Genomic DNA, 13628 nt, shown 5'->3' with positions numbered 1-13628 from the left:
TTACTATAAGAGAGAAGTAACGCTGGGGTGTGGCCTGGATGGTAGAGTGCTTGCCCCCCACGCATGGTTCCGTGGCTTCAGTCTCTAGCGTGCATGTGCTGGTGTAACCACAGCCTGTAATCCTAGCACTCTGATAAGGCAGGAGGATGAGGAGTTCAAGGCCAAACTCCCCTACTTAGTGAGGCAGAGGCTGGACCAGAGAACCCTTATTTAGAGAGGGATGGTGAAGATGGAGAGGGAGAGGAGAGAGATGAAGTGATGTCACTTTGGGGAAGCAGGAGAGGGAGGAAGGGGATGGGGCTAGAGATACAGGGAGAATGCAGATGCAGATGTTCTTGTTCTCACCACTGCTGTTATTCTGGGCTTACCAAATGCTAAAATCAGAGCTAGCCAATGTTCTCTAACCATGATTTGCAATAATTGAGGAAAGGCTCCAAGAATTCTCACACAAAGACCAAAATACCCATCAGCTTCAGCAGTAACGCTGTGTATCTTACAGAACTGGGATTAATTAGGTCTTATGCTAATTCTAGTCCAAAGTCCAAAAGTCCAACATAATGGACAAAGGGGTTTTACTAGGAACTCCTAAGTTGTAACTTGACTTGAGCAGCTGCCTTTGGGTTGTTTGTTGTTTGTTTCACTGGTGCTAAGACCAGGTCTTACTGTGTTGCTCAGGATGGTCTTGACCTATGACCCTCTTATTCAGCCTCCAGAGTAGCAAAATTGTGAGGCAAGTACCTGGTGACTTCTTGAACAAACTGATTTGACATATATAGGGCAGTAATCTTAGGTTCTGAAGAACTTAACTAGTTAACTAAGACTTTTGCTAGTTCCAAGAAGTACCTAATGTCTCCTGAGGTCTTCAAGCTGCATTATTCTGGAATGTGAAATGTATAATGAAAGCATGGAGTTTATATGGAGACCCTAAGGCATAGTCCGTCTTCTTCCTTCCTGTGTAGCTGAGTTTCTTTGAAGGTATTTTTAAAACAACCAAAGAGCTCTTGAGGCATATGTAAAGTATGTGGTTGATACGCAGCATAAATTCTATGAACACTGTAAGAAGATGCTCTATAGTGAGTCAGACAGAGTGTAGTCAGAAACACCACCTAAGAGCCACGGAAGATCATAGTGTAATCAAAGAAAACTCATGTAAGAGACAGAAAATAAAAAAGGCCATTGAAGCGGGCTTCTGCCTGCTGATTAGGAATTAGGATGAGACTGTGTGAAAATGACAGTTAAATTGAAACGGTAAAGAAGAACGTGGCATTGTCACAGTTGTGTGTGCGACGGTAGTTACTCTAAGTAGATGTCATCTGTGTGACACTCAGGAGATGGGGAAGCAGGTTCAGGCAGGAAAGCATAGGGATTTAGAGAATGATGAATCATACGGGCTTTAGTGTGCAGAAGGGCTGTGCTATCGTTTTGTATGTGTTGAGCACCACCAGAGATGTTAGATGTGTTGTAAGAATACTGTGCTTTGAGAATGGGTTGGGAAAGGGAGAATTTGCAACAGGGATGACTGAGGCAATAACCTAAGCAAAAAAAAAAAAAAAAAAAAGATAAATTACGGGGCTAGAGAGATGGCTCAGTGGTTAAGAGCACCACTTGCTCTTCCAAAGGTCCTGAGTTCAATTCCCAGCAACCACATGGTGGCTCACAACCATCTATAATGTAATTTGGTACCCTCTTCTGGTCTGCAGGTAAACAAGCAGACAACACTGTATACATAATAATAAAACAAATCTTTAAAAAAAGAAAGATAAATTAATTACAAGGTTCCAAATAATCAAAACCATAGCATGACTATATAATTTCCTATGAATTACCTTGTAAAAAATGATATATAAAAGAAAAACTTTGAATGATTCTGAGGTTAAAATCCATACAATTAGAACAGTACTGGTATCATTTTTCAAACACAATGAAAATGAGCAGGTTACAATGAAGATCACAATTTTAAACATACCAAGTTCAAATTTTATCTGGCAGGAAGGACAGCCAGCTGGAAATGTCAACTTGAGACAGTTGGAACCGTAAATGTGTGGAAGTGATAGCTGGAACCCTGAGAGTGAATCAGTTCAAAGTGTGGATGGAAAGAAAAACATCCAGAGAAATACCTAACGGAATGTGTGGGGCTGTCCATGATGAAAAGGAGACTACAGAAGAGGGGGAGACCATAGACAAGGAAAGAACAGAAAGAAATGGAGTTACTATTCTTCATCCTTGCAAAATTTAAGAAATCTCACAATGAGTTATTTAGGTTTTCTGAAAGAGATGCCATTGCTATTAATAGAAGGAATCATTCAGTGACCTTATTTTAACAGTAATCTGCTGTGTTAATGTATTAAAATTATATATATTTGAATTTTTTATGAGACTGGGTCTCTCTATTGGTCCTAGCTGTCCTGGAATTCTTGAACTCACAGCGATCCACCTGCCTCTGCCTTCTGAGTGCTGGAACTAAAGGTGTGCACCCCCACGCCTGGCCCTTCGTTCCTACCTTCAGTGCATGGAATTTTAGCATCTTCCTTTCTTTGGAAAACAATACATTTTAGTCATTCACAGCTTGTTTCTTTAGATAACTGCATGATCCTTGTTTTGCATGTAGAATAATCAAGATACCAATATTATTCACTAGTTAATGCTTTGTTTACCAAAAAATTTAAAGTGTCACTGTGAACGAATTCATGCCCTTTGAAACTAAAGAAGCCTCAAAACAAAACAAACAAACAAAAAGAATTCGGTGCTGATGGTGCATGGTGACAGTACTGTGCTGATATGCCCGGTTGGTAATATGGTGCTGATGGTGCATGGTGACGGTATGGTGTTAATGGTGCATGGTAACAGTACAGTGCTGATATGCCCGGTTGGTAATATGGTGCTGATGGTGCATGGTGACAGTATGGTGCTGATGGTGCATGGTGACAGTATGGTGTTAATGGTGCATGGTGACAGTACAGTGCTGATGGTGCATGGTGACATTATGGTGCTGATGGTGCATGGTGACAGTATGGTGCTGATTGTGCATGGTGACAGTATGGTGCTGATGGTGCATGGTGACAGTATGGTGTTAATGGTGCATGGTGACAGTATGGTGCTGATGGTGCATGGTGACAGTATGGTGTTAATGGTGCATGGTGACAGTATGGTGCTGATATGCCCGGTTGGTAATATGGTGCTGATGGTGCATGGTGACAGTATGGTGCTGATGGTGCATGACAACAGGCTGCTGCTGCTGATTCATCATGACATACAGTGCTGGTGATGTGTGGTGGTGATGTTTGGCCCTTATGGTACATGGTAACTGTATGGTAATTGTAGTTACCACTTACTGAATAGTCTACCATATCTTTTGTTAAGTGTTTTGTTTTACTTAATAGTATTTACTGTTATTTACTGTGCATCAGGAGTTAATCTGGAAACCTGAGATATGTTAATAAATAAGGCAAATTGCAAGTATTGAGTAGAGAGAGTTCTTATTTAGTACAGACAGACACAAACACTAACTAGAAGTATAGCATAAATGTAGACCACAAGAAGATAGACTGTGGGAGAGCAGAGCAGTGCAGGAGGAATTGGGGGTGCGGTGCTGGGGTGGAGTGGTGGAGCTGGATTGTATTATGACAGTGCCAGATTTGTAAGCTGAGGAGGCTGGACTGAAGGTCCAACACTGGGAACACCAGGCGGATGGAATAATTCTGCAGAGGTTGGAACATACTTGAAGTAAAGAGCAGGAAAAGATGAGTTTTACTCACAGTGATCAAGGGGCAGAGAGGTGGGTAAGAGGTAGTGGGGAGGGAGGTCTTGTTACTGCAGCACTGTGTATCTGTGGATGTTTACCTAGTCATAGTTACCATGGTAGTTACCTGGTCATAGTTACCACGGTAGTTAGTTATCTGGTCATAGTTACCATGGTAGTTAGTTATCTGGTCATAGTTACCACAGTAGTTACTTAGTTATAGTTACCACGGTAGTTACCTGGTCATAGTTACCATGGTAGTTACCTGGTCATAGTTACCATGGTAGTTACCTGGTCATAGTTACCACGGTAGTTAGTTATCTGGTCATAGTTACCACAGTAGTTACTTAGTTATAGTTACCACCGTAGTTACCTGGTTATAGTTACTATGCAGGTACCTGGTTATAGTTACTACGGTAGTTACCTAGTTATAGTTACGACGCAGTTACCTGGTTATAGTTACCACAGCAGTTACCTGGTCATAGTTACCATGGTAGTTACCTGGTTATAATTACCACGCAGTTACCTAGTTATAGTTACCACGGTAGTTACCTAGTTATAGTTACCATGCAGTTACCTGGTTATAGTTACCACAGCAGTTACCTGGTCATAGCTCCCATGGTAGTTACCTGGTTATAGTTACCACGGTAGTTACCTAGTTATAGTTACCACGCAGTTACCTGGTTATAGTTACCACAGCAGTTACCTGGTTATAGTTACCACAGCAGTTACCTGGTCATAGTTACCATGGTGGTTACCTGGTTATAGTTACCACGCAGTTACCTGGTTATAGTTACCACGGTAGTTACCTAGTTATAGTTACCATGCAGTTACCTGGTTATAGTTACCACAGCAGTTACCTGGTCATAGCTCCCATGGTAGTTACCTGGTTATAGTTACCACGGCAGTTCATATTTACCAATGAGGAAACTAAATCACAGTTGGACAACCCACTTCATGACTAGAACAAGAAATAATTATCTCATCCGGCTACATGTTGACATTTTCAAAGTGATTTCTTAATTCTTTTATCACCTTCCACAAAATATTAGATAAAAGGGCAGCAGCTTGATTATTCATTTAGTAGATCTGCTAATTCTCTTTTTTCTGCAAACTTACATGACCATTTATGAGACTTGTAATTTTTATCAGTTTTCTCAATTGCATATGACTTCTTTTTGTTGAAAGTGAATTGTTCTTTTTCATACAGTCTTCTGGTCAGAAGAAATCCAAATTTTAGCTTAGCTTGTCTAGCTTTCTTATATTAGACCTAGATGATTCTATGGAAAATATTGTAACAAAGATAATTATTTAAGTGATGGGAGAATAGATAATAGACAATTAAGAAAGTTATATATGTACCTAAATCAAGAATCCCCAAGTTTCATAGCACTTTAAGTCAATTTAAATCAGTCTAAGTGACCAGAGGGATTTAAAAGTCACAATGGACTATTTACTTTATTTCTATACATTAGGTTTAAAGTTAAATTATTTATTTAAGGTAAAATGTCCTATATTTGGAGATCAATTTCATGTACTTCTTTATATTAGGCATAATTAATCCAAAGTTGTTTATTACATTTACACAAGTATGTGTGTGTGTGCATGCATGTGTGTGCGTGTGTGCGTGTGTGTGTGTGTGTGTGTGTGTGTGTGTGTGTGTGTGTGTGTGTGTGTGTAAGATCAGAAGATAATATGCACTAGTCTGCTTTCTCTCCTTTGGGTCCCAGGAATTGAGCTCGGGTCAGAAGGCTTGACAGCAAATGCCTTTATTCACCCAGCCATTTCTCCAGCCCTGAATATGCTGGTTTTTTTTACAATTAGTGAGCAGTTCGTTTAGAATTTGCTTTGTAGGGGTGATCATTTAAAGAATAGAGCTTTGCCAGTCTATGATTATTTATATAATGCCTTGTTAATCTGATAATAGAAATGAGGACATCATTGATCGCTGTTACGTAAGCATTACTGTAAGAATGAATCATTGGTTAAATTTAAATGCTGTCGGCATAAATGAATATTCTCTCATCTTTACAAGGCTCTTTTGTTTTCATAGCTAACAATTTTGATTAAAAGAATTAAAGTCCAAAAAATATTAAGTTCTTATAGTTTCAGTTGTATCAATCTTCATAATTATCATAAAATATTGTAGTTATTCGGTAAAAGCAAATGACATTACTTTAAGAAATAAAACTTTAGAATTAACGTCTTACAATATAGTTTTAGTTCTGTCACCATTACTATTCTGCTAAGCGTATGGGTAAAGGGAAGCACGTGCTTAAGATTTAAACACTCACAGCAAACTCTACAATTCAAAAGCCACTGTTGGTAATAATTAGAATATATCTTGAGTATTTCCAGAATATATACTGTTGTGTGCAGTTGGCACCAAAATGTGTCTATTGCTAAAAACTAAAGCTATTTATATTGTTACTGAGTTTCTATAGAAAGGATGTTTGAACTGGCTGTTGTCGTCCTGTGCTGCCCTCACCCTTACTGGGGCTGATCTCTTTACCAGGGTGTCTCTCAATACCTGAAAGCCGCTGCCGCACTACAGCTGATGGTGCAGTGAGACTTCGGTGCATGATTTTCACCCAGTCTTACTTGTTTATAATTGCATTTTGAGTATGTAAGGGTTGCTCAGATATTTAGCCCTAAGTATTCAAATATTTTTAACGTGATGTTTCCATCAAGGACACTCATGACTTGTTCTTACCAGAAGTTTAAAATGTTGCTTATCTGCCTTGTTGTCAGGCAAATGCCATGGGCAAAAACTGAAGATAATAACGTAAGATTTGTGTCTCTCTCGGAGGCAGCAGTTGTCGTGAAGTGACAGTTTTGAAGGACCGAAACTGACATCAAAGGTTTCAAATGATCTAGCTAGGTCAATTAATGTTAATTTTTATCTTCCATTAGGTTCTTTTAATGTCCCCTTCCCACCCTTTTTTCTTTCTTTCTTTCTTATATTCTAGCCAAGCCCAATACCAAGTCCTGTTCTGGGGCAAAAGCCAAATGCTAGCCAGTCGTTGCTTGCGTGGTGCAAAGAAGTTACGAAAAACTACCGGGGCGTGAAAATCACTAACTTTACTACGTCATGGAGGAACGGGTTATCTTTTTGTGCAATCTTACACCACTTTAGACCAGACTTGATGTAAGTAGAAGTGTCATAAATGTTTGTAAATAACAGGCATTCTTAAAAGAACACAGAATAGTTTCTCAGCATGTATCCTAAACTACTTAACTGTCTCTGTGTTGGAACTATAGAACGTGCCTTTTTTTAAGAGAAGTATATGCCAGGAAACCAAAGTTTTCTTTGATTTTTTTTGAATGATTTTTCTTTAATCTGATTAAAAGTTGACTTTACTATGAAGTTTTTATTAGTGTTCAAATAAGAGAAAAATAAGCCTACGTGTGGCCCTTTGTATGTTGGTAATAAGGGAGTATCTCATGGTGAAGGGCTTTGTCAAAGCTGGTCTCTGGTCCCTTGCCTTAACTTCTCTTTTAAGTGGAGTTCAAGCAATGATACAACTAAATCGCTGTTTGTTTGTTTATCATTTCCTTAATGTTCTACACTTGCTTTTGTTGACTGAACCACTGTGAGATTGTTTGTTAGTTACCCTTTGGTGTTACTGAATACCAAATTTTTAGATTCAGTTTCTTTTACAAAAATTTATTTTTATCACATATTATATATACCCACTTTGCCATTTTTCCCCCCTCAGCGACTACAAGTCTCTGAATCCTCAAGATATTAAAGAAAACAACAAAAAGGTAAGAAATGCCAGGGGAGGGCAGAGTTACAGTTTTTTTCTTCCCTGCGAGTTTTTATTAATTTGAGGAAGGAGATGGTGTTGGGTGAGGCTGGAACCGCAGCTTGCAAGCGTGCATGCTTCCTGCGGTAGGGCAGGATGCTCAGTTTACTCTGCTTTGCCATGGGCTTTAAAGATCATAAATGCAAAGCAGACATCAGAGTATGTGCATGCTCCTCATTAACTGTTAAGTGTTTATTAAGCCATATTGCTTTTAATACAACATTTAGCTTTTGGAGAATATACCCAGAGCTTTTGTAACTATTACATGATATTAGAAAAATGTTTTGGGAGATAAAAGCAGGAATCCAAGCAAATGAGAATACATAGGCTTCTAAATGAAAGCAATGATGAACAGTGGTTCTTTTTTTTTTTTTTTTTTTTTTTTTTTTTTTTTAGTAAATATATAGTGTATTTCCAGATCTACTTATATACTAGAACTTTCTAACCAGCATGCAAGGATATCGATCCCATCAGCCTTCAGTGCAGCTGCACAGGGAGGATTTGCTAGAGCCTTGTGGGCCAGTTGACTGTGGCTAGGGCTGATAAATGTGTTTATCTTGTGTGCCGTATATAGTATATGTAATTTCAAATGGGCAAGAAAGCAATATCAGGCTCTGTTCATAGTACATGCTCAGTGTTTGTATTGAATTGAATTTCCCAACTGAAAAACCAATGTTATTGTTGTCTTAGAATAGCCATTTTTAACCTGTAGATTTTATCTGTAAGTGTATCTGTGGATAGAATTTGGCAAGTCCTTGAACACAGCTGAAGAAAAAACATTTTTATAGTATACTGTGTCATAATTCTGTAACTAAACTTTTTTATTTTCTTCATTTGTAAGCCTTCATATTTTTCACCCAGTTGTTGCATATCTCAACAAATAACAGCTTAAACCTCCCTCTGCTTTATTAACTACTGACCAGACATGGCAGCTCCTGGGATAACTCTTGCTGTCCTGCCACTTGGGATCTGGAGGCAGGAGGATTAGTTCAAGGTCCTTGGTCAGCATGAGATTGTGTGTGTGTGCACATGTGTCTATATTCACACATGTAGTAACTCACATGTTCATTAAAATGTATTTCACTGTTTCCCAAATTCAGCTTTATATTTTAATAGTTGTACTTTTAGTATAACTGGCTCTTATTACTTTTGCTATAAAATTTTATTCTCAAAAGGGAATCCAACAAGGAAGGAGCTCAGAAAACAAGGTGATTAATAACCTCTGGTTGAGACAAAAAATTAATGTACTTTAAATTATTAAGTTAGATGGAACTATCACGTTTTAAAATTTTATAATCTTGGTAGGAGTTTCATTATCAAAAGTTCACATTAAAGCAAATTTTTTTCTTGATGTGGATTGTCGAATTATAATGCATTTAGCAGTTTCACTTTTTTTGTATGCCACCACAAAGGGGAAGTCTTTGAAAATCAGTACTTCTTCACAGAGATTACCTTGTGGGGCTAGGAGCTTAACTAAGTGGAAGAGAGCTTGGGTCTGGGTTCACTCCCCAGCACTTTCTGGTAGGCATTCTACAAAGTAATCATCCTCGTGAGTTTCTTACATCATTTTAGAAAGTCTATGTTTATTAAAGTGAAATGCATTTTTCCTAATTAAACTATATCTATAGGAGTGACATTTATTTATCTTCATTTTCCTGCATTTGAATAAAGTGCCAAAGTAATATAAATGCAGATGTCGGCATTATAAAATGAACTGCTAATTGCCAGTCAGTTGTGCCACACACCTCTAAAGCAGGGAAGAGCTTGAGCTCATGAGTTCAGGACCAGCCTGAGCAGGGTACGTACAGGACCCTGTCACTTAAATGGTGATTGCTTTTTGAGTAGAGCTTTCCTTTGCTGTTCTAATTTTTGAAATGGAAACATGATTGATTTTGCCCAGCTGTGTATATTTTTAAATATATAAAGAGAATCTTGTTAATGTTTAAGTAACATGGACTGACATGTGGGTTTACATATTACAAATGGAAAGAGTATTCCATTTACATGTTTTCTTGAGACTGGGGCTGTAGCTAAGTAAGTGTTTAGGATAGCTAGATACGGGTTCAATCCCCGAATATACAATAGGTCTTCCATGGCAGATAATCTTGATTTTTTAATAAGGTTCTTAACACTGATTCTTTTCATACAGTGTCCAGTACATGTCAGCCTACCCAGTTGTAGTGTTTGGTTACATGCGGTCTACATTACGAACCTTCGTTACTACCTGCAGATTATTTCCTGTTCTACAAGGTTCTCCCGGATAACCCTTCGTACTGTCGACTGGATTTAGAGTATCCGAGAAACAAACTCTTTGTCTTACGTTCCACTTGTATTTGTAATATAATTGTCAGTGTCTCTTCCTTAACTAACTTAACACTTCAGAATAAGTAAGACAATTCTCTTTGAAAAATCCTCGGCTAATGAGATGACTCAGTGGTAAAGGTGCCCGCTGCCAAGCTGTTGACACCCTGAGTTCTGTCCCAGAGGCTCACGTGATGGGAAGGGAAAGAACTCACACAGGGGAGCCCCAGACTGGACACACCCACCACAGCCGCCATGTACCCCCTGTGCCTACACACACACACACACACACACACACACACACACACACACACACACACACACACACACACACTAAGTAAATATATGTAAGTAAGTAGTAAGTAAGTGGGCCTTTTCTTAAACACTTTCCTATTTCACACACAGTCACAGCACGTGACTGACCTTGGCAGAAGTTAACTTGTAGGAAATTCTTTGACAAAATTTCTACCTCACCTATAAAAAAACGTGGTTTGTTTTAAAGTACAATTAGTATGCATATAATGAATTGCTGCATGAAGCAAAAAACCAGCAGGAGTTCTCTCACAAGGAAGCTAATCGTTTTTTCAGGCCTGTAAAAAGAACTCGATACAAAAAGTATTTACCTGTGGCATCTGATCTTAACCAATATATCAGCATTTTAGATAATTAGGAAATGTTCAGAATACTGCCTGCGGTGGCTTTCCTGATGGTCTGCTATTGATGGCTGTCAGTCAAGTAGTCAAGGCACACAAGGAAGAAAATGACTTTAACTTACCTAAAACATGTAAAAGAACAAACAAGTCTGTACATGCACACCAACTGAGCCACCTCTCTAGCAGATATTTTGAAGTACCCATATTACAAAGCATTATTTTGTGGAAGTTGAATAGGTCTTAATAGCACAATTTAGTTTTTATTTTCTTTCTTCACATTTCTTAAAGCTTCAGGAAGAATACAGATTAAATCCAAAGGTAGAAGTTTACTATAAAAGCACAAAAATTCCTTTGATTAAATAAATTCCTAACATTTTTTAAGAACAACATAAAACTGTGCTTCTAAATGCACATTGTCAAGAATGGGGATTTTGACATCCAAATGCAGCAGCGCTTCTGCGGTCGACGATGGCTACCTAAGCTTAGTGAGCTTTGAATGCTTCCTAGATACACAATGCTGTTTCAAGGGTTAGTTCAGGATAGTGATAATTAATTGTAAATTGAGAAACAGCCTTGGTTCTTCAAAACTAGAAAAACCTGATGCGCAGCAGCCATTCAGAGGCTAACAAACTACTACAGCGCAGCCTCACAGCTCAGGTATGCTGAGGCATTCAAAACAGTCTGTCCTCTCCAGAGTAGATGAGTGAAAGTAGTCACTGTCCTCATTAGGAAACCAAGCATAAGTATGCACTTAAAAGAGTTCCTGTGCCTCTAAGATTAAATGGCATTTATTTGTATTTTATAGCAAATCGTATAGTAGTTAGTTCTTTGAACTTCTTTACTGTAATTACATGACCATGTGAAGGGGCAACAGGGATGATGAAAGCTAGAGCGATCCACTAACATTTCTTCATCCCTCCGTCCTTAAACTAAAATTTTACTCTTTATTCTTTATTGCTTATATTGTGCTTGTAGATGAATATGTTGTTTAGTTGTTTTCCTCTTTTCTCCTTTTTGCTAATTTTTTTCTTGAAATTTTATTCTTTTCCCTGCAGTATAATGTCATTAATTTTATGTGCCCTACAGTGACAAAAAGCCTTAAAATTTTGCTGCCTTTAAAATAGATGTCTGAGCTTTTCAGTATATCATTTGTTTGTCCCTTCTTCTCTTTGAAGGCTTATGATGGATTTGCCAGCATTGGAATCTCCCGTTTACTGGAACCTTCTGATATGGTTTTATTAGCAATCCCTGACAAGCTGACTGTTATGACTTATCTCTATCAAATAAGGGCACATTTTAGCGGCCAAGAACTAAATGTGGTCCAGATAGAAGAAAACAGCAGTAAAAGCACGTACAAAGTTGGAAATTATGAAACAGACACAAACAGTTCTGTGGATCAAGAAAAATTCTATGCCGAGCTCAGCGACCTGAAGCGTGAGCCTGAAGCGCAGCAGCCTGCCGGCGGGGCCGTGGGCCTCCTGTCGCAGGACGACTCTGTGTTTGTAACTGATAGTGGAGTGGGAGAGTCGGAAAGTGAGCACCAGACTCCACGTGATCACCTTAGTCCAAGCACAGCCTCCCCTTCCTGCCGCAGGACTAAAAGTGACACGGAGCCCCAGAAGTCCCAGCAGAGCTCGGGAAGGACTTCAGTGTCTGATGACCCTGGGCTAAGTTCTAGTACCGAGTCAGCCCAAGCGCTGGTTTTGTTTGGCAAGAAGAGGCTACTAAAAGCCGAGAACCTAGAATTAAGTGACTTACACATCAGTGGTCAAAAGAAAGCGGTGTCTCCACCCTCAAGTCACGAGCAAAAGCTTCAGGCTGTAAATACCGATAGTGACTTGGAACAAGAGAAAATAGATGATTCCAGATCTTTAGAGTGCAGAGTGGATGGTGAGTCAGCTATCAAAAGGCCAAGCTTATCCCCTCCTTCTAAACTTGGATATTCATACAATAGAGATACAGACTTTGCGAAAAAAACATGTGCTTCTCTGAGGCAGACAGAGTTGGATCCAGATGCCGACAGAAACACTTTAAATCACGCAGACCACCCCACCAAAACAGTTCAGGTAAGTGGGTCAGAAAGTAATTAGTAGATCGCTATTCTTCTTTCTGTTTATTCTTTCGTGTTAATAGAACACTTTAAGATGTTAGACACAAATAAAAGCAAGGTCTCACTTATCATGGAAAAATATAAAAACTATACCTGCTATATATTTAAAGTTTGCACCATAATATTGTAAGCCAGACTTTAAGGTTGAAGGACAAGGTATGCCAACTTTTTGAATTAAAATCTCATCCCTAGGCATGGAGAAGTGCCTCATCAGTTATAAGCACTCAGCTCTCTCCTAGAGGCCCCGAGTCCATTCCCAGCGCCTGCACGGTGGCTCAGGGCTGCTGGCACCCTGCTCCCAGGGAGGCCGACACCTCTTCTGGCCTCTGCACAGACCTTGCATTCACGGTGCCTGCTAAAGCAGGGCAGTTCTGAGCTGGTTCTCAACGCCTTATTTGAGAGCCTGGGGACGAAGCTCAGAGCAGGAGGGCCCACCCAGTACGCTCGAAGGGCTGGGATTGGTCCCTAATGTTGGAAAAACAGAACAAACAAAACCAACAGTAACTGAGGACCACAGAAGCTCTTCAAAACCCTTTCCAATAACGCCCGAAGTTAAAGCATCTCATTCTAGGTTATTATTTATCTCTGGCACTTTCTGTCTTCTCACAGTGAATGCTAGAGTTTTCTGAAGGCACTGTGATTCCTCCAGCAGATGGAATGCATTGGGAAATCCTGCTGCTCACTTCTTTTTAAGATTTTATTATTGTAGGTCTCACTAAGTCACACACAAATACACACATTCACATGCACATGCACGAACACCTTCAGGAGCTGGGTATGTCCACTGAGGGCTTCGGGGATCGAACTGAGGTTGTCAGGCTGAAAAGCAAGTGGTTTTATCCACTGAGCCGTCTCACTGGTCCTTGGCTGCTTTTTTCTTAATGAAGTGGAAAATGCCAGTCCTTATTAGCTTGTGTTTGTTTTTTAAAGCAGAGGGTTTTAATTAAAATGCTACTACTGTTTAATGTATTTGGCTATTTCTAATGAAAGCATAATTTTAAAATTTTCAAAATTTT

The 13628-nt window shown here is 39.2% G+C and overlaps 1 protein-coding gene across 18 annotated transcripts in view; it reads left to right on the top strand.

Moving 5' to 3' along the window:
• Positions 1-13628, top strand: part of EHBP1 (EH domain binding protein 1) — a 298811-nt gene that overhangs the window by 198343 nt on the left and 86840 nt on the right. For all 18 annotated transcript variants that reach the window (XM_084798375.1, XM_084798377.1, XM_084798376.1 and 15 more), the window contains 3 exons: positions 6709-6887; positions 7459-7507; positions 11678-12568. In XM_084798375.1, the coding sequence (XP_084654501.1) occupies positions 6709-6887; positions 7459-7507; positions 11678-12568 (1119 nt within the window). The remainder of the gene's footprint in view (positions 1-6708; positions 6888-7458; positions 7508-11677; positions 12569-13628) is intronic.

Source organism: Acomys minous (assembly GCF_964271855.1).
Source record: "Acomys minous genome assembly, chromosome: 10".
NCBI lineage: Eukaryota > Metazoa > Chordata > Mammalia > Rodentia > Muridae > Acomys > Acomys minous.
Note: the sequence above shows the minus strand (reverse complement) of the source record. Positions and strands in the feature narration are given on the sequence as shown.